Source organism: Ambystoma mexicanum, chromosome 2p, assembly GCF_040938575.1.
Source record: "Ambystoma mexicanum isolate Mex_15411 chromosome 2p, UKY_AmexF1_1, whole genome shotgun sequence".
NCBI classification, from domain to species: Eukaryota; Metazoa; Chordata; class Amphibia; order Caudata; family Ambystomatidae; genus Ambystoma; species Ambystoma mexicanum.
In genome coordinates, this window is record NC_090923.1 from 1336385883 (window position 1) to 1336408178 (window position 22296).

At 46.6% G+C, this 22296-nt stretch overlaps 1 protein-coding gene across 2 annotated transcripts in view; it reads left to right on the forward strand.

The window, feature by feature from the left end:
- Window positions 1-22296, forward strand: part of GRAP (GRB2 related adaptor protein) — a 716059-nt gene that overhangs the window by 172075 nt on the left and 521688 nt on the right. For both annotated transcript variants that reach the window (XM_069645680.1, XM_069645679.1), the window contains exon 3: window positions 13519-13641. In XM_069645680.1, the coding sequence (XP_069501781.1) occupies window positions 13519-13641 (123 nt within the window). The remainder of the gene's footprint in view (window positions 1-13518; window positions 13642-22296) is intronic.

Consider the following 22296-nt stretch of genomic DNA (forward strand, 5'->3'; position numbering starts at 1 on the left):
GGTTGTAGTGAAAAACATCTGGAGAGCCGTTTAGATACTTAGTTACGTAGGTTGCATACTCTAGGTCTTGTGTCAGGAATGCAATGTATATGTTTTTGCGATAAGCACTCAAACAACAGGGTAAAAACTTGAGAACAAAAGGGAAAGAAATTACATTTCCTAACTGTTAAACAGTCTTTTAACACACAAAAACGGTTCTTCAGGAGAAAAAATTAGTTGGGGTTGACTATGCTGTCGCATGGTTCAAAAAGAACAATTGTAAACAATGTCCTGGTTGTCCATAATAGAAGGACACCCTGTCCCTGACAGGAGTGCCTGGCCCTAGGTGGGGAATGGGGCGTCGCCTATCTAACAGGGGTAGGGGAAGAGAAACTGTCCCTAGTCTCTGCCAATTGAATGAAATGAACTTCTGTTAGAGTTGGAATGAAAAAGACCTGAGATACAACCAATCGGCTATTATTGATCAAACAGGACTGGATATTATATCCTGTCAGTAATAGCTGACTGACTGATGGAAACAATGTATATTTGCAAACCTGGGATATTTTCTTATTGATTTATTTACCCACAGGTATCAAGTATACCAAACACAATTGGTTGTGCTCGAAAACATGTTAAAAAACAATGCCCATGTAATTTGGACCACTAAAAAACTCACTGCACATAAGTGCAGTTGTAATTGGTATGTGACGTATTCCTCCTTGGTAACTGAGATATCACAATGGTCATGAGACCATCATGACCCGTTGGTCGACCGGTTTCGATGGCGTACAAAATTAGACCATCTTCTTCAGGACCGGTGCTTATGTTGTGGTAATTCATATCCCAGCAAGACACTGTATTGTACAGTTGTACAGTGTAGGTGAGCACCTCCATCTCCTGTAGGGAGTCAAAGATTGAAAAGGCAGGGTATACGTACCCCATTGGCTTCATACTAACTGCATTTGAGCAGAATAACAGCCACATTGTCTTAATAATTTTACATTAATCTCTTTATTATCTTTGTAACTAATTCTTGCCACATTAGTAGGTTACTGTGCACATTCTCTAGTGGACGGGGGTGAGGCGAGGAGAAAGGAGTGCAACAGAAATCAAACTTGTGATCTTAATCGTATTATATCAACCATGTGTTTCTGGTTTTAACTGCATGTAGAAAGAACTCTATTGGCATTACGAAGTGTATGTCCTCCCACCTGATATTGGTTGGTGATCTGTATGGAGCGGAGAACAACGTGCTTCTCGGAAGTATCAGCCTCTGATTATGCCAGGCGTCTCAGGGCTCTAAACAGAATGGAGAGGGAGAGCGCCGGTTGTCAAAAGCGCGAAGTAGAGATTGTTGTGATTATAGTGTTAGCCCTCACAATCGTGAGTGCTAACCTAACTGCGCCACTTGGATATGCCTGCATCAGTCAGCATCCGCTCGGTAAGAATACATATGCCATCAGCCACTCTCAAACAGAAGAACAAGCCATCCCATGAAAGTGATGCAATTACAGCCATATTCGGTTACTCGCCATTGCTGAATAAGATCAAGAAAACTATCGAGAAGCTCTGGCCGATCCTCAACACAGGAAAAGGCTCTTTATCAGTACCACGTTTTGCCCTCAAAAGGAGACAACACATTAGGGACAAGTTGGTCAAGCCCTTGCCCCATATAGATCAAACTGCTGAACTGACTCAGCCAACACTTTGGAACACGGGTCCCCCAACAGGTCACTCCCTCGTGCCCCAGTGCACAGTATGTGCTCAAACCATGAGCAACACCCAAATAGATATTGGATGGAAGACTCTGTGGTTACAAAAAACGTACACCAATTGCAGCACCAAAGGTATAGTACATGATTACTTGCCCATGTCTGTTAAGATACATAGGGATGACCACAAGACAAGTAAGCAAATGCATGATTAAACACAGGTCATGCATCAGGACAGGCAAACTGTCAGCACACCTTGTTTCTAATTTTCTAGCTGAAGGCCACTCCGCAGATGATTTTAAATGGACCATCATCGAAAAAATCAAACATCCGAAGTGAGGTGGTAATTACCATGACATCTTGTTAAGGAGGGAACAAATGTGGATTTTCCGCCTGAACACATGCGATCAGGGCCTTAATGAAACCTTTCAGTGGCAGGAATTTGCTGTGATGCCTCGCTAATGGCTGGCCTCACAGTGAAAAAAACAGGCTCAGTGTTCTCTCATTGTTTATCCAGTTAAAGAATATGCAGCACTGAGGCCTACTTGATCGCTCCAGACACTGTGCACATTTTCTGTTGTTTACATAGTGTGAGTATTGGGACGCATATGTCCACGTACCATCAGCAAACCAGGTTTGGGCCCAGTGCACCATCACCAGATTCATTTGCACCTACCCTATGGATCTAACAACATGTGGGCATGGACTATGTAATCTAATGTAAGATTAAAAGAAAAAACAGAGATTTTGTAAATTCACATAGTTCTCCCTTCGTTTTTTACACTGGTGAATTATGCATGCTGCAGCTTAATGCAATAAGTCCAAAATCACAAATCTTTCTGTATACTAGATTAAGGCTACATTGAGGCGTTGGCAAGAATAATGCACCATGTCCGCCTTCAAACAGTTTCAACGTGGCTCAATATGTGCCCTCGAGGTTATTCCAACATGGCCGCCGTGGTTTGACAATGACCTGTGGTCATATGGCATACAGACCATACCCCCTGTGACGAACGCGGAACCTACACCATTCCGCGCTCGCACAGGCAATGCTTGTTTCCAGTATACTGAGCGGATGCTCACTGATGCAGCATATCCAAGCGGCGCAGTTCGGTAAGCACTCACGATTCTGAGGGCTAACAATATAATGACAACAATCTTTACTTCGCGCTTTTGACAACCGGTGCTCTCCCTCTCCATTCTGTTTAGAGCCTTGAGACGCCCGGCATAATCAGAGGCTGATACGTCCGAGAAGCACGTTGTTCTCCGCTCCATACAGATCACCAACCAATATCAGCTGGAAGGAGATACACTTCGTAATGCCAATAGAGTTCTTTCTATATGCAGTAAAACCAGAAACACCTGGTTGATATCATTGCAAAAATATGGCAATATTTTTGTATGGCAATATTTTTGCGGGGATATTAACACATGGAACCCATCTATGGTAGCAAGTTCCAGAGATTTGCGCTGCCACCACCGAGACAGTCCGGCCACCCATTGCAAGTTGGTGACGACTTAATCCTTGGTAGTGGCGTATCAATGGAACCTATCACTGTATACAATGTGGAGGCAGCCAGCCTGCGGCACTAGGAGCACCCTGCGATGCACATGAACACCCTCAGGACCATTCTGATTACAATGAGGCGAGTGCCTGTCTTGTAAGGTTGATAACATCCAAAGTTGTTAGTAACTGAGCGTAGAATGGTTTGACGTGTTACAGCACATATTGTGAGTACCTGGGCACGTTTTAGCAATACATATTGGTACTACCTGGCCTTAAGGTGGCAATAGCTGTTAAAGGTTGCAAGTACCTGGGCTTATGATGGCAAAGCCTACCAATGCCTATCCAAAAACAAACACGGTTAGCTTTGCCAATGCAAGTTTGCTGCTGCCCAATGATAGTCTGTTGCACACTGCTATCTTTTCGTTGTCAGTGTGTTGTGTTGGTCTGATGAATTTCGCTTTGTGATCACATTGTGCACTGTGTTGTGCTGTGCTGCACTCTGGTGTTTCTCAGACAGGTTCATGCTAGAAACAAAAAAAAATACAAATGACTTGCATTTCTGAGCTCATTCTAACCCCTTCATGGAGTACTGGACTCTGTGCCCTGGACCTCATTGGATCGTGGAGACCTCTGCAGGAGAGTGAGTCTCTGCAGTAAGAGCTGCAGTCTACTACACGCCTGCCACACAAGGCGTTGGCGGTCACAGTATCCCGTGTATGGGAGTATACTGCTGTCCCATAGCAGAAAGTGTGATAGATGAGTGGCGCAATGCGCTTGGTGTACAGATCTCTGTGCAAATCATACATCGATCTAGCGCTCTCTCTCTCTCTCTCTCTCTCTGACTCTCTCTCCCCTCTCTGTCTCCGTGCACTCTCTATCTCGCCCTAAGGCCCTCATTACAATTCCGCGGAAATTACCAGCGGGATAACGGTGAAACTGACTTATCGTCTCCGCCGCCCGATATCCCCGTATTGCCGGGATATTACGGGCGCCAAAGACGCTGATAAGTTCCCATTACTTACAGTCCCATAGGACTCCATGGGATGGGATTGCTGGAATTTTACGGTGATTCCGGCAATTATTTGTTGGTAGGGGTCTAAACTCCAGGCCGGTCGGGCCTGCTGGTAGTTCACTGCCCCTAGCGGAAAACTTGTGTTTCCCTGGTCTAGAAAAATGCTGGTGCCGGTATAACCAGCACTTTTTCTGGCATTTTTTCCTGATCGGGAACCTTGGAATGGGGCACTAAGTCTCCCTTTATATGTGGGGGAGAGTGGCATTGTGGTGAATGTTTGCCGGGGCAGCCACTGCCTTTGCTGGCTGCAGAATGACCAGAGGAAATATACAGGTAACTTGAAGAGGAGGCACCTGGTGCCCCTTTTTATGGTTAAAAGTAGAAGGAGAGCAGCAGCAACAGAGGCATCCCATGAGGTGGGGAACACATGGTGTTTGGAGGCATGCATGATCATCATACGTGTCCTGCAGGAAAGTCGCTGTCACGCTTATGGTGGATTGTCTACAAGGCGCGGAGAGATTCGGCAGCGGGTACCGAGGTGCTGACAGAATCGGAAAGGGCACGGAGTATCGGGCTGTGGGGTGTACAATTGTTTTTATTGTTTTGGTAATCAGAGAAACAGATCACTGTTTTTAATCTCAGCGCACCCTTTTCAAGGAATGTGTATACCCGGCAAAGGAAGATATTTAAAAAGGTCACTATTTAGTTGTACTTATATTGAATAATGGCTCTTTTTGTGTAATGTTTCATACTTGCCAACATTCTGTGACCAAAAAGATGTAGGATTTTTCAAGTTTCAAAAATAATAATTTGCATAAAAATGACATCACAGGAAAATACAAAGCATGCATTGTTGGCACCATTGAAGCATTCTAAAATACACAACCCATCAAACAGCACAACATGGAAAGCTCTTCACATGTTAAAAATGTATAATTCAGAACGGTAAGTTAACACCAAATTCAATTACACAGAAGGTAATCACACAGAGCTGGTAGGCAACGTTTGCCATTGCTTTGTAGCAGCAGCCTGGACAAAACATATGTATTCCTGCAGTGCTAGTTGAACACATAATGACATGGAGACTGATACCCCCTCAGTCTGATAGGCAGATGCTGTGTGATGGTGGTACGCTCTGCCACTTGCCTTGGTTCACCTAGGGGTTGTCCGGGCAAAAGAGCGGGACAGAGTCACGTAGCTGTCACGTCAGTGGATTGGTCTGAGCCCAATCAAAGTAATCACCTACTAGCCCACTGCACAGACAGACTAATGTGTTGCATGCTTTGTCCTGCAGCCTGCCTTTGAGTCACATAAATTACCTGCCACTGTAAAAAGCAGTAGGATCTGTCAAACAAATCTGTAGGCAGTAGGACTGCTTAAAAAGCAGTAGCCTACTGCCTAAATCTGTAGGGTTGGCAAGTATTTATTTCTAAAGATCACTTCCAGTCTACCTTATAGCAAAGCACATTATCAGAGTCCAGAATAACCACATACGCCACTTCCTGATTGAAGGGTTTCCTTTCGATATGGACAATATGGAAGAAAAGCTGGCAAAACTGAGAACAGAAAAAGGGTTATGACTAAGTGCTTCCAGGTTCATTTAAAGGTAGTCAAAATGTCACCACAAAATGAGACATGACTTGTGAACTCACTGCAAGAAGCGGACTGTAACGACCAGTCCCAGGGTCGATATGAACATGGGGCGAGGCAGTAGAAATGAAAACGAACTGTCACGATGAATGCTGAGGGAAGATAATTAAGAATACCGCATGGGAGGCAGGAATTAATTTGAATGCTTTAATGGCTAATTTTATTTTACGTGCAAAATAGCTGCCACATGAATAAAATACCCTCATTGCCACCAGCAACAGAACTCCAAGACCATAAAATGCCAGGCCCAATTCTGCCCCCTCCAGTTCTAAAGTGGTGCACGGCTCTTGAGCTAGGTATGTGCTTTAAGCAATCAAATTACATTTAAATATACACATTTATTCATTAGTCAGAGTTCTTCCCTGGTGTGAAACCACTTCCTAGCAATGATGTTGGCTTTAATCTACTCCAGCTAGTAATGTAAGTAAGTTTAGTGGCTGATGGGAAGTTTTTGTCTACTGACCAAGCCGGGGCTACGCTAATTCTGGGACTGTCAGGACTGGGGGCTAGCTAGCGTTTTTGGTTGTAACCCCTGAGCTTCTATCCAGGACTACAAACAAAAGACCTGGGGGTATAGCCCCCTGAACCCCCCCTAGCAACGCCTCTGCATCCAAACATGGGCAGCCTCAAAGCGGTCTGGAACTGCCTCACCCACAGACGGGTGCTCGCCTGAAGATGAAGGAGGCGTGCAAGGAGGAGGTACGCAGGCCAGGGCAGAACACCGGACTAACCGCTGCATCCCGGCTACAGAGGCGAGGAGAGTGGTACTGCAGGGGGTGTCGTGCAGTCTTGCAGGTGATGTTCAGAGGAGCAGTTGTGGTGTAGTGGATGTGATATGGGTGTTGGCCGAGCCTACGCTCTGCTTCAAATCCTCTACCCCGCTTCCACACTCCAATGCCATTTTATCTAATCTTATACATTTCCCTATTGCTGCTTCTGGTTCTCCTCAGACGTTGTTACCTAGCTTTAGGTGGTCAGCAGATCTGTTGACCTGCTGTTCTGCTATATTGCATTTAAATGATCCAGCAGACTTTTTTTTAGTTCTCACAACCTTGACCTCCTTTGTTCTTTGTGTAACCTGCTTCCCCTCTCTGCTTTGACGAGTTGACCATCCCGCAGGTCGCGGTGGTGGGCACACTTTGATATGTAATAAAGCAATAGTACAGCATCCCACAATGCAGCCTACTCGTTCATCTTTTGAGGTAGCGGCTATTCCTGTACACGTGCCCTTGGCGAGGAACATGGCTTCATCCATCCCCAAGACAAATCAAAGAGCAGCAGCAAGAAACCATTGGTCACCAGTCCACCAGAAAAGAGACAACTTAAACATTGGAAAGAGATCTAAGACCGTAGTAATTTAGAAAAAGACTACAGTCCCAGGTGTGATCTAGCCTCAGATGGACCATGTTCCAACACAATGGAGAGGAGTTCAAGAAGACAACAAGAGCCCCACGGTGTTGCTGAAGTCTGGCCTCTTAAATTTTGGAAGCAAACTACCCATTGTAGGAGCGAACATTGCACATTTGGGAAGAAGGGAACAAGGAGCTATGGGCAGCTCGCCCATAATGGGAAAGGGGGCGTCTATTTGCCTGAACTCTAACCCATCATGGACGAGGCAGGCCTGCTCGGTGGAAACACCAAGTGCTCCCTCAGCTGCTTGTTGCAGCTGAGGGAGCACTCCGGGCTATCCTGAACTGTCAAGGGGAAACACAGTTTCAAACACAGGTTCCCTTTGACAGTTCTGTTCCCCAGAACGCATGCCCAATTGGCCAAGCAAAGCATGGGGGGTGGGGGCGTTTTGCTTCCTGAGCCTTGCATGGCCCTTTGGGAACGCAGGCTGAGGAATTTCATGTTTGTGTGTGCAAAGTGGCGCTCCTGCACCTCCCCACATATCAAACGGATCGAGGCGCCTTGTCAGAAGCGCTCCTGCGGATATGTCCAGGAGCCAGGAAGTTCTTAGTGCACTTACTGGTTTCTGTTTGTGTTGTGGGGGAACTGAAGGCTTTCGTGGAGGTGGCAGAGATGAGCAGAATCCACACTGGTATGCATACAGGTAAGCATTTCTTTCATGAATTTGGATTATTAATGTGTGTGTATAATGTATGGGTGCACGTGGGAATGAGTAAGTGAATGCAGTTTGTGAATGAGTAAGTTAATGTGTGAATGCGTTTATTGTTGCTGGGCCATGGAGCTGATTTTGGCAGGTGTGAGGGTGGGGAATGGGAGGTGAGGGATGAGGGTCAGGTGTGTGGGAACAACAGCATTTATTATTGGGCATCTATCATAGATACCATTTAAAAGAATGCAGTTGATTTTCTTTTTAAATGATATGCGTTATTACATGGCTAGACTGGCATTTTGGAGCAGCCAGTCTAGCCATTTCATAATGTGGCATGACATTTTTTCCATGTGCACCTATGATAAAGCAATCATAAGTATTATTACGTGACTAGAATGGCATTTTGGGGCAGTCGGTCTAGCCATTTCATAGTGTGCATGACATTTTCTTTTACTGGGCTGCTATGATAAAGCAAGCATGTTAATTGTTATTAAGTGGCAAGACTGGCATTTTGAGACAGCCAGTCTAGCCATTTGGTATTGTGGCATGGAATTTTTTACTGGGCAACTATATGAAGCAAGCATGGGTTAGAGTGACATTTTGGTGCAGCAATCCTAGCTATTTCTTATCATGACATGGCATTTTGTACTGGCCATCTATGATAAAGCAAACATTATGTGCTATTACGTGGCTAGAATCACATTCTGATTCAGCCAGTTTCAACATGTTTTCATATTGTGGCATGACATTTTTAATGGCAAAGCCAACAGGAGCATGTTGCTGCATTTGTATTCTTGCATATATTGGCAGAACCAGCGTGGACATATTTTCTTATATTATCAGTACTGGCATTATGCACAGAGTAAGCATGAGTATGTTCTAATATGGGAATACTGCCATATATTGGTACAGCCAGCATGGAAATGTGTGGGCACAGGCAGAGTGAAACATTTGTTATACTGGCATGTATTGTGGACAAAGGTATCATAAAAATGTGTTGGGTAATGCTGTTGTGGACTGTTGGCGACTTGCATCTATTGCATTTTTAGATTGGAGTTACGCTACAAAATCAATTAAAAACTACAATTTTACTCAATTTTTCATAGAAAGTGTGCTGTATAATGCACCATTTTAACCCATTATTAAAAAAAACAATTCTCGCGGGAGAACCCCCCAGGCACTTGGTTGGTTTGGTGCTCTGGCATATTTCTGGGAAATATTCACACCCCTCCAAATAAAAAAATGTAACCACACGCCACTGAAGCTAAGACTGTGACAGTAGGTGTGGTTCCTCCAGAAAATACAACGGAAGGCCCTGAAATGCCAAAGGATCCTAAGATCTAAGACAACTAGGACACTGAGAGATGAACTCGGACAAAAATCCCTGGTAGGAAGATTCATAGAGAAAGGGAATAGAAACGTGTGGACACGCTAGAGAAACTACCAGGCAGAGAGGGAACCTAACCACACCCCAGCTATAGAGTAGGGGAGATGAAGAGACCAGATTGTGGTTGTTAATTCCCCTATTCTGAAGATGTTTTCATCCCTATCATATAGGAGGAATCATACCTTTGAAAATACTCTGCATAGTTGTAGTTTCTTGGCAGAAGGCTTTTTAATTTCTTCGTAGGTTCTCATTGGCGGAAAGTGTTGTGGACATGTGGAAAGGTTTTCCTGAATATGACCTCATACCTTTGACACAAGCACAGCACTGTACTGTAATCAAATATATGCAGAGAAGGCCTTCCTCTCAATGGCAGTGCACATTTTCTTGTGATCGTATCTGAATAATGCTAGGGCACATGAAAATGTATGCAAAGTATCATGTGGGTCTGGTTGGAGCACAAAAGCACTAAACTGCCCTTCCTGGATGATTCTGCACAGGCCAGCCAGTGGGCACTTGCACACTCTTGCAAGGCAGGATCTGCCTCCTTTTAGTGGGGTTCTGGAGACACTGAGGGACATGCCTTAAGAGATGAGATTCTGGCCCTCGTTATGAGCTGGTCTGGAATAAATGCTGTGAATAATGTTGTTACTACCGGCTCTGTTATTTTTTCCAGACCGGCTCACTCCGAATCTGCCGGTAGGGACAGTGAACTACCGGCAGGCCTGACCTGCTGGGAGTTCAGGTTTGCACCGGCAGAGAAATGACTGAATCACTGACACCGTTACCCATGATGCCGGTGATCCAGTAGTTCCCATTCCATGGAGTTCTATAGGACTATAGGACTCCATGGGATGGGAACTTACCGCTCTTTTGACGCCACCCGTAATATCCTGGTAACACTGGGATATCAGGTGCCAGTAACGGTAAAATGAGTTTGCTAGTAGCCCACCGGTATCACCAGTGGGTTACCGGCAAATTCGTAAGAAGGGCCTCTGTCTCCACTGGGTTGTATGTTCTTTCCTCGCCAGGTATTATAACGTCTGCTTTTCTAACGAGTACATAATAACGAACCAACGCTTACACCCCCACCTATGTTCAACTATTCCCGACCCGCCAACCCCTTCTCTGCCCTTTCCCACTGTGATGCTGGAAATCCATTGGAGGGACAGGGCCTCTGTGTCCTTGTCCATTATTCATTTTTATCATGTGTTCTGTCTTGTTTTCCGTACAGGAGTTCATGTAGGACTCCTGGCGGTGCGGCTCTTCCTCTTTTTGGTTTGGTGAAAAGACCCTTGGCATACCCTTATGGCACTCATGGGTGGGAGTAAAACCCTGTACTCCTAGTGTATGTTTTTGGCACCTGTGTATGGCCCACAGAACAGGGTATGGGCTGGTTGCAGCTCCATGCTGAATTTGACAGGTGCTCTGAGTATCCTCCATTTTGGACTACCCAGGCCATGCCATTTGAATCAGTTGATTCCTGATAGTGTCAAGATGGCCCCTTTGGCCTCTTGCTTTCTATTGCCTGTTACCTTGTTTTCCCGAAGTCCTGGGAAGCCCTGACTCTGTCCCTTCCCCTGACTGGTTATTGGGTGGAGGTTCCATATATGGTATTGTGGGGAAGTCCAGGCCAAACTGGCTGGAGCCTTCCCAATGACTGTATGTTGTGGGTACACCCTTCGGGTGGGACCTGTGTGAATGGAGTGTGTCACCAATACGCATTTCATGTTATGGGTGTCTAGTATCTGATGTCTGACACAAAGACTGAGACAGCACTGCCCGAAACTGGTATGAATGCAGTGTGGAGTGCTGAATGACTGGATGCTTGTCCGAATCCACATTCCGTAATGTGAGTGTCTAGATGGAGAAGAATGGCTTCAATGCACTGTGAGCCTGATTGTCTGCCTGCCTGCCTGAATGGCCTTCTGAATGATTGGTTGCCTGAGTGTGACCCAGCAGAGTGAATGAGAGACGAACAGTATATCTGGGTACCTCTCACTGATGGAAATCGTTCAGAAGCTGAAGTCGAAAGTGATACTTAACTTTGAGGCCCGCTGAAAGAAGAAGAATTGCTGCTGCTGTCCTTCGCTACTCTGAAAGCTGCGTCTCCATCAAGGAACTGATTTAAGAGAGGACCTGGCTAGAAGACCTCTTCCCGAGCTATGAGGGATCATCGTGCACCAGCTAACCTTCACCAAGGCTCCCTGGAAGTCAGTTCTCGAAAGGCTGCCGACCGGAGATGGGGACCGCTGAGGAATCACGAAGCAAATCGCCCGGACATTGAAGTCCATCACCATCGACGACAATCATCGTCGACCGGAGCCGCAACGCTCCATTGCCTAAGGCATTCAAATCAAGGACTCCCTTGTTCATCACCGTCGACCACTTTGTCCTGCCGGAGAAAGTCAAGGTTGCTGACAAACCGAGGAGAATCTGCTGGTGGGTTTCCCGCCACCCGAAGACCTCAGAGACGCTGATGAACATCCGGAAGCGAGCCATGGACACGTCCCGTTCACCGACGCCAGACGCTGAAGACCCGACGCCCTTGCTGGGCCAAAGTTATTCATTGACTCTTTGCGGCAACAAACCATCGTTGTCGAGGTGCACCGCACGCCTCATCTGTTGCAGGATGTTTTCGACCGATCATCAACCAGCACCACAAGGACCGAAGCTGCTACCTCAATGACAGTGTTCACTTCTTCATCCAGGAATCTCGACGACCCGTGGGTCCTGCTTTAAAGGGAGTTCACTCAAGAAGGGCCCGTCGATGACTCATTGATGAACTCTACGAAACCAGGTACATTGGGGTCATAGACATTATAGAAGGAATCAATACTATATTAAGCATATCTGGACTGGGCTTGTCAATACGCTTTATTTACAGGTTGCAGGGGGGGATCCTCACACAGAACGGTTTCATGGTAGTGGGATAGATTGTTCTGCCATTGCTTGATTTAACTTGCTTTCTTTCTGTGTCTAACATTGATTCATTTTATAATCTGATTTGTATGCCATTTGAACTGTTAGCAGTTGATGCTTTTCAAAGGAATTGATAGTTAAGTGTGGTACCACGTAGATCTGCATATATGTGCCATTATAGTATTACCAGAGTACAAAGTGTGTTATTGTGATTGTGTATATAACTCTGAACCTTATTTATATAAAAAGCTGTGTTTTCACTAACATAGGGTGTGGACATTCCTTTTTGGGTGCTTGGGGACTACACTGAACTTAAGACCCAGCCGGCATCACCTCCTGAGAGCTTAAGCCTTGATTGCTCGTTCACGTTTACCAAATAGAGAATCTTGGGTGGGGTGCTCTGTGCCTCTCCTCTGCCATATAGAGAGCAGGAGTACAGATACCTCCCCTCCAGTCTTTACACCCACCCACCCAAAAAATGTTGATTACCCTTTTCGTTATTATGTACTCGTCAGAAAGGCAGACGTTTAAATACCTGATGATTAAATGACTGTATACGCCCCACTGGGGGATTTCCAGGGCTCCCATAAGCCCCAACTATCTCATCAAAGACCTTGGGCCTCATTACGAGGTTGGAGGTAACCATGGCGCTATTTGCACCATGGCTGCCTCCAAAACCTTACTGACTCCGCCCTGGAGAATGGAGCTATTACCTGCCCATTCCAAAGTTGGCGGGACCGGTAATTCCCCATTCACCAGGGCCCTTCCCCATTCCCATTGAGCCCCTATAAGGCTCAATGGGAATGGGGAAGGTGCTAATAACGGTACTGCAAATTGCGGTACCGCTATTAGCTCCAGAGTCCCTTTGCGGGTCCCGTCCTTAACGCCTGGAAAAACCAGGCGTTAAGGGAGGACCCGCAAAGGGAACTCGTAGTAGGGCGGTAAGGGATTACCGGCATCGGTGCCCTTACCGGTGCCGGTAATCCCTTAGCGCCCACCTCGTAATGAAGCCCCTTGCCTGTACCCAGATCTTACAGTGGCTCTGGCGGGGAATACAAAATGTCTAACTGTCCCACGGCTGCTCTGATGTCTGTTTCCTAGCCTACCCTCATCACTCTAGTAATGGAGGAGCTTGAGGTTTATCTGTGACAGAAAGCAATTCTTTTGTATGTAAGTGTGTGAAGGGAGGCAAATGAATAGCTGTTTTCGAATTTGGTGACATTAGAAAGGAGAACGCAGTAGAGGGGTGCAGATATGCTAATAGCTGTATTTGTTGTTTTCTGCTTGCAGGTGGTACGCAGGCCGAATCTCCAGACAGGCCGCTGAAGAGATTTTGCTGAAGAGACGGCAACCGGGAGCCTTCCTGATCCGAGAGAGTGAGAGCTCTCCGGGGGAGTTTTCCGTCTCAGTGAAGTAAGCCAGTAGTCCTTGATTGAAGTGCACATCATTGAAGAATTTGGGTCTTAGTTCACAAAATGGTGGCGTTACATGGAGTTCAGAATCAGCACATGTTGGGTAGACAAGGTGGGAGAAAGTTAAATCAAACTATTTTCATATGCAGAATAGGAGTGGGAAAGGATTGGCCCTGTCATACAACTCAAAGGAGAGGCAAACCTAGGAAGGAAGCCACGCCCACGGTTTGCTGGGTTTGAGAATGGAAAAGAAAAGTTCTCCATTTTGCCCTGACCCTGTTCCAGGCAGGCTCAAAGCAGCAAATGGAGTGGGCAAATGGCGTCAGTATATATTTTCGAAGGCAGCTACTGTTGTAACTGAAAGACATGATGCTTGTATCAGTGAGTCGCACATTCTGGCAATGACATATGACAAGAGTGAGCAACATATATGTAATGGTGGAAAGCAATGCTCAGAAATGACAGAATTACTCAGCAATGCTCAGCTGAGCGCTTTTGTGATGTGCACACCAATTGTGTGGAATCCTGATTGGCATCATTCGTGTTCCAAATAATGGCCTGAAGCTCTAACCTGGCTCTTAATTAAATGGCTTGGGCAAAGTCTAAGGGCCTAGTTCACAGGAGCGTTTTGTAATGGCGCAGTTGCCTTGCAGAACGCTCTGTGAAACCGGCCCTATGTTAGAGTGGAGCCTTAGCACTTACGGTTTGAGGGGTGTGAGACCCCTGAAATGGCCGTCAGCATTAAGCATGTTTGCTGAGGGCTGGATCAATGAGCTGTAGGAGCAGATGGGCTCACGAGGATATCCTGTGTAATTCAGGACCGAAACATAGGCCAAGTGGGGGAATGGGAGAGGGTCAACGCGGGATCCTCCTGTGCTTTGTATCTCCTTCGATTTTACACAACTATGAGCCTGCCCCCTTCTGAAGCACCTCACAAAATGTCAGGCCCTGCACCTTAGCGACTGTGCGGCTGCCTTACACCCACACACAGTTACAATGTTGATAGAGGGCAGGCCCACAACTGAAACCCACTGTATGAGTAATCCGGTCTATTCCCACGTACTCAACCCAACTCAACATACTGCTCATCGCCAAGCTCATTTTATGTGACACATGTGACATGTACTCTTGTAGAGATGTTTTAAACGAGTATGGCACGGTGCATTCTGGGATAGGTTCATCTGTCGGAAAAGTTGTAGTCTGAGAGGTAAAATGGATTCCAGAACCATGTTGTCCTCGATGGGGGCTTTCATAAATACTAAGATTGATGGGTTGTCCAACCCCAGGCCTCCAGGGCCAGAAACATGTCAGATTTTCAGGATACCCAACATTAATATTCATGAGGCGAATTTGCATACAGTGATTCTAAATGTATGCACATTTTCTTCTCATGAATATTAATGAGGGGTATGCTGAAAACACTTCAAGATTCCAGTCCTGGAGGCCTGCGGTATGACAACTCTTCTTAAAGTAACCAATCTCTAAAACAGGGTGCATTTCGGAACATTTAGTCATTTAAGAGTATCTTTACTGACTGATGCAAAGTTAATCGTGGGGCATTTATTGATGTGGGCAAAGCATTTGTGAATTTGACACAGTGCATTCTAGGGCATGTAGTCCTCTGCAGGCCTCTACATTAAGAAAGGCAGAGCTAATTCTGTGACATGTTGTCATGTTGCTCCATCAGCACTGAGTGCGTTCCAGGGCTAGTATGTCTTCTGAGAAACGCAGTGCACTGGGGCCTCTGTTTTGTGTTACGTAGTCTGGATTCCGATACATGGTCAAAGTAACTTGACGCTGCAGAGCAAAATGTGCTTTATGATGGGCGCGCCTTGGCATGCAAGCCTGTTTCTGTGTCTGCACCATGATCTGCACATGGGATATCATGATTGCACATGCCATCTGCTGGCTACACTCGGTGCAACACCAGGCCCATCAAAGCGTCCTCTACATGGAGTAAGACAGAATGCCTCCTCGGCCATGTTGTCCTGAGCCGAATTTGCAGAGGGTTTGAGTGTATCGTGGGATGTGGAGGGGGGGGGGCTCAGGTGCCTGTCGGGACTGTATGGAGGAGTGATGTACCTCATGGGCGTCCAGCATGTGGCATGAGGTTTATCTTTCCAGACAAAGGTCATACTTGGTATATGGGACTGTTCCAAAGATTACGGGATGCTCCCTAAAAAATTAGGTTTAACCTGACCATATACTGGGTTTATATCGGAATGCATGGCTGAATCTTGCTTATGAATATCTGTGACTGGATATTTTAGGCTGCATATGGGAAATACGGTAACGTCCAGAAAGGCTGAGAAAAAAAGACTGAATGGGAGATTTGGCCGAATTTCTGCTGTTCAAAAATTCCGAACTGCTGAAAAGTTCAACCAAATACCCCATTTGGTGCCAAGGGCTGCAGGGGCTTTCAGGGTTGTCCCCACCACCCTAGCTCACTATATTGTGAGTGAGGGTTACCCCCCCGCAGCCGGTCCCAAAAAAAAGTAAAAAATAAAAATAAAGGAAAGGACCCTATGGCGCCAGTTCCTGATCACAGAAGTGAAAGGAAATAGGCGTTGCAGGGCCATAGCGAGTCAGTGGCACACAGCGAAGTGTGCCGCTCCAAGGTAAGTAGGGCATCGGGGTGTGGGTGGGGTTGGAAGCCTGTGGCTGAAAGTCTCAGGGGAGAGAAGACCGAAAGTTATTTTTCTCCCTCGAACATTTCAGCCGCAGGCTTCCAACCACAATCCTGGAAATACATGGCTTAAGGAGGCTACACCTGCATTAAGATGGCGGCACCTGAGTATGGGAAGCCTTTTCCCTCCCAGGGCATAGAGTTAGTTTAGCTGGTCATATGGGTCTGCAGCTGACCCTAAATAAAGCTGTACCCATTGACATTGTCAATACTGTTTTTCGTTAATCCACACTCAATGCTCATGACTCTCAAATGGACCCTTTGTCTGGGGTTTGATCTGATGGGTCTAATCCCACAACTCTTTTATGTGCTGGCCAATTGAGTGCTCCGCCAGCTGTGGGGGTGCTCATGTTCCATTGGACTTGCCCTCTGGCTCATCAGTAATTGAAGCCAGAGCACTGCACGGCCGCCAAACGTGGACAATGTCTTCTCCTGGTGGTTCACAAATCTATTCAAGGTAAGGCACCACTGTACCAATCATCCTCTATCCAACTCAAGCCTTCTCATAATCGCCTCTCTGCCTCCTCGACTACCCTTCTGGCTCCTTGCCCTCCCTGTGCTTCCTCTCGCTTCCGCTCCTTCTCTCTTCTTGCTCCTCTTGCATCTTCCTCAGACATTCGAGAAACAGTTCACATGGATTTGTTCAAAACCAAACTACCTTCTCGTCTCCGAGCTACCCTCCCAACCTGCCTCTCCTCTGCCTGCTAGCTAACATTTTTCACTTGTGTCTAACCTGCCTCTGTCCCTCACTTCCTCTGCCTCAACTCTAGCACTTCACCCATCATGGTCACATCGCTCGCACAGCTGGCCGTACCGCTTACCTGCACTTAAACATTTCCAATATTCACTGTCCTTTATCTATGTATGCTACTTATGTGTTGTCCCCGGTGACTCTTCCATTTACTCGCTTCCATAACTTGGCTATAATATCCCTCAAACTCACCCCATTGTAAGAAGCTCACTGCTTGCCATTCAAATCTGAGTTCTTATCTATTATATATAAATACATAATTAAATAAATACAAATGTAGGTGTTGAGGTCTACAGTGAGCCGTGTTTCTGTTAGGAAGAGGAAGTGTTGGTTCTAGTGAAAGAGGAAATCATGGTTTGTGTGCTGTTTTCTGACTGATGACCTGCATATTGTGGTGCTGAACATTTGGGACATTGCTTTTAGACACAGCAACACCATCAACTGATTAGAACCTTCACACAAACAACCTACAAATTATGAACCTCTGAGAACTCACGTTATTTCAAGCATTTGGTAAGTGTGAATAATCCAAAATTGGTTCCCTGGCCGTGCCTAGCCAAACGGATGGTCCTGCAAATCACTTGGGGCAAGTGCCAGCGGTTTGCAACCCCACTACTTGCTTGCTGTTCAGCAGAGTCCCTGGAAATGCACTTGGCCATAGCTTCATTTGTTTGTCTCCCCACCAGCAGAAGTGAGGCATTTATGTGTAGACCTACCCAAGAGTGGGCACGGTCATAGGTCATAGGCACATGAGTATCACAAAACATAGATGCAGAACCTCACATTGCTTCTCAAGCAAAACTGCAAGCCCAGCTGCGGTTGGCTGCCAATTCCGGGAACGTATATGCGCTTTGCGTTGCACTTTGAAACACTTGTGTATAAGCGCATAATAATTAAAGAATCAATCAATATGAACTGATAAAAGATCCAATAGTCAAGCGCAGTATATGGATGCTGGTGGTTTAGCACCTGCAGTGCGTTTGCTGATGCACAAATCATGACGTGTGCCCGACTAACTATAAACACATGGGGTTGCACTCATACACACTCCCAGGAGGGATGCACGCACCACAGAGCTTCAACTCACTTCTTTATTTTTCTCCACTCTACTTCCTGTTTTCACAGTGGAAGGCCTTGTTTCAATGTACTGCATCAGTGATACCTACCGCTCATCTCCATGCGAGCGTCATGCTGCAAACACACTTTCATTGAGTCCGCAGAAGTGCAGTTTGGCAGCTAGTGCATGGGCAGAAATGAGCTTCCTCTCGCCAACCATTTCAGATTGGACCATTACTCTGCTGGGCGCCCTCAATGTAATGGTTTTCCCTTTGGTCATCCTCTGGTCTCTAACTAGCAGCTAGGATGGGCATCCCTCAACCTTGCATTGGGGTTATGGCTTGGATGCCAGCATGACATCAATAATTCATGGAATCCGTGCTGCTGCTCTTTGGTGGTGTGCACCTGTCTCTTCAACCCCGAGCTTTTCACATTTGATCCATTATGATAAATACTTGTGCCACAACGGAATTTGCCCCAGTTGAAACCAAATGTATTGGTTAGTGATAATTAGTGTCTGTTAGCCTTCACAGCCGGACATACACTAATGGGTAAGCATTGATAGCCCTTCTCCAAAGGTTAGTTGCAGAGTCCAATCAATGGGTAAAATCCAAATGAATTTTGTTTCAACTGGTGCAAATTGTGTTGTCATATACAAAAAGAAGTTCAGAAAATGTGTCTAGAAAGAAATCTCATCAACCAATTCCAACAAAAGATGGAACATGTGTGTATCAAATTCACAAAATGTAATACATTTTATTAATTGCAAAACATCATAAAACATGTCATAAAAATGATCATAGTACATAAAACAAATACAAGAAGCAAAGAGGAAGGTCTTGAGGTGCTTCTGGAACCGGAGATGGTTCTCCTCAAGTTTCAGAGAGGCAGGGAGGCTGTTCCAGAGAGAGGCCTCAGCAGAAGAAAGAGATCTATCACCAACTCGCTGCTTGTAGAAGCGACTAACCCTGAGGCAGATGAGCGAAGAGCTCGAGAAGGAAGAAATTTAGGAAGAGAGAGTTGAAGGTATTGAGGTCCCAGGCCCCAGAAGGCCTTGTGGACAATGCAGAGGGTTTTGAACTTAATCCTCGCCACCATTGGGAGCCATTGCAGAGATTTCAGTCCTGGAGAGATACGATCCCTGGGCTTGAGGCCAAGGACAAGTCTTGCAGTCCCGATTTGGGTAAGTTGCCGAGGGCGGGTAGTAGAGGCAGGCAGATTTAGAAAGAGGCTGTTGCAGTAGTCCAGCTTAGAGAGAACCAGAGATCTGGAGACAGTGAGCTTCTGGGGGAAGGAGAGGAAGGAAAGAATACCTCTGAGGAGGTGCAGCTGGTAGTGTGACTTCTTAGAGACATCAGAGATGTGAGGACAGAAGGAAAGTGTGGAGTTGAAGATGAACCAAGGTTTTTAGCTTCACAGGTGGGAGCAGAAAGAGGGCCCAGAGAGGCCGGCCAGAGAGTGACAGGAAAGGAGGGAGCAGGTGTGGCAATGAGTAGAATCTCGGTTTTACTGACATTAAGGCAGAGATCATTGGCGGCACACCACTCCTGGATGGCGGACAGACAGTCAGAGATGAGAGAAGGAGAAGAGGTGGCAGAAGGAAGCCTGAAAATGAGTTGAGTGTCATCCGCAAAGCACTGAAAGTTGGGTCATAGAATGGAAATGCAGTGGGCAAGAAGTGCCATGTATTGGTTGAAGAGCCAGGGAGAGAGGTTAGACCCCTGGTGAACACCACAACTATAGATAGAGATAGAGGAGAGGAAGGACCCAAGTTGGACCTGGGAGGGTCGATCGGAGAGGAAAGAAGTCAGCCATGCTAGGGCGAACCGGTGATCCCCAGGTTATCACGGAGAAGGTTGAGCAGGATGGCATGGTTGACTGTGTCAAAGGCAGAAGAGAGATCAAGTAAGATGAGGACACAGGGGGTGTAGGAATCGAGGTTGAAGAGCAGGTCTTCACGGATGTTGCCAGACTGATGTTCATGGAGACAACCAACAGATTCAGTGTGAAGATTAAGCTGGGAGATCACCACCTTTCCCAGGAGTTTACCCAGGAAAGGAGTGATGGAGATTGGGCGATAGTTAGATAGTTAGCTGGGCAGGAAGGGTTTCTTAAGAAGGGGGTGCAAAAGGGAGTGCTTCAGGGGTAGGGGAAGACTCCAGTGGCGAAGGAGTGGTTGCAGAAATCAGCCAGAGCAGGAGCCAGGGTGTCAATGTGGTCCTTGATGGTCTTGGAGAAACGGGGTTAACCTGTTCTGATGAGACTTTCATAGATCGGACTTGTCTAGAAACCTTGTCTGAGGAGAACAGGGGAAAGGCACAGAAGGAGGGAGGAAAGGTGGCTGAAGAAGGGCCCGAGGAAGAGCAGGGGGTGAAGGGATGAGTGGGAGAGGAAGAGAGAGAGGACAGGATGTCTTGAGCTTTAGAGATGAAATGGGAAGCCAGGGCTGTGCAGAGTGCCTGAGAAGGGACAGGAGAGGTAGAGACTACAGCAGGATTGGCCAGCTCCTTGCAGATTTTAAAGAGTTTGTCCGAGTTGTTAGATGCCGCGGAGATGCAGGCTTGGATGAGGGCTCTCTTCTTGGTGCAGACAGAGAGCTGGTATTGCCTTTGGAGCAGGCGGCAGGCCAGTTTCTCAGAGGATGAACCGGAAGCACGCCATTTCCTCTCAGCCACCCTGCACTTGCGTTTAAGGGTGACAAGGTCTGAGTTGTACCAAGAATTGAACTTGGCTTTGAGCTTCAAGCAGATCCTCATGACAGGGGCAAGAACATCGAGAGTCAGATATAGAAGAGTGGAGCATGGAAAGGGCTGTGTCTGGGTGTGAGTCAGCCAAGGGGGTAGAGGGAAAGTGGCGGCGAAAGCCTCAACTGACACACGCTTCATGGGTCGGATAACCGAGAAGGTAGGTGGCAGTGCTGGAGTTGGCTTGGCCTGAGGGGTAGAGAGGGTGAGCTAGGAGGAAAGGAGAAAGTGATTACTCCAGGAGAGAGGAGTGGTGAGAGGGATCGAAAGGGGAAGGTCTGAAGAGATTAGAACATCCAGAGTGTGCCCTGCAAAGTGTGTCAGGCCAGAGGGGAGAATAGGGAGTGAGAGAGTCGCAGAATGTCCTACTTTTGTGTTCATTAATGGCCCCATCAATCGAGGTAAGAGCCGCATTCATGCAATAAGTCCTCGCGTTCGACCGATGAATATCACGCAGACACTTGATTGTTATTTCAGGACGTCGCACCATTTCTCAGTCAGACTTACTGAATCCACTTGGCCATATTCATGGGACACTTCTTCTCGTTTTCCAGAAGAAGCGGCACCAACGCTACAGCTCCTTTATATTCAGAGAAAGCGCCCGCCTTGTGACATCATCTTCTCTTGAAATGAAGGACATTGGGTAAAACGAGACATTGTTATTTTATGTCCGGGTCAGTGGTCAGACCTTGATGCGGATCACACGTTTGAGGGATTATTTACTCTCAGAGTGGCAATGTAGGCTATAAACTTTCACGTGTACAATGATGTCACCAACAAAGGAATGTTTCCACTTGTAGGTGGATTTGCTGGAGAAAGGGGGGCATGTCGATGACACCCAAAGCAGGATATGTGTTCAATCTTTTTTCAACCAATTTCAGAGCTTTTCGTCTGAGTCTTTTGCCAAGATAAGAAATTTTGATCAACCTATTTTCCTTTTATATAGCGTTAAGAACCATGTTTGTGGGTGGGCTTGGCCATTAATGGCCATTAATGGCCCGTTAGCACAAGCCAAGATAGGCCTGAACAAAGGGAGGGCATCGGCAAGGGATTGGGGCCATTAACAGCCACGACCACCTGCAGAATGTGGGTCTGTATGCTATTAGCACCCTGGCACGTTACTTGGGTGCTGATAGAGTGTTTCTGAAAAATATCAACATTCCCTTTGATGAAAAGGTGCGCAGTGACGTGTGCCCCTTGATCAAAGAGAAGGTGGCCCAGTCTCAAGATGGCAACCATTGATGTGGGTGTGGCTTGGGACCGAGTCCAATGTTGGGGACCCTGGCATCTGAAGAGCGGCTAGAGGCAGCATGGCAGAGAGAACCAGTGCAGGGAGCATGCATGGGTTACGGGCAGATGGGAAGGGGAGGAAAAGATAGGGCTTGCAGGTAGGGAGAATAGTTGCTGGAAGGCCAGCAT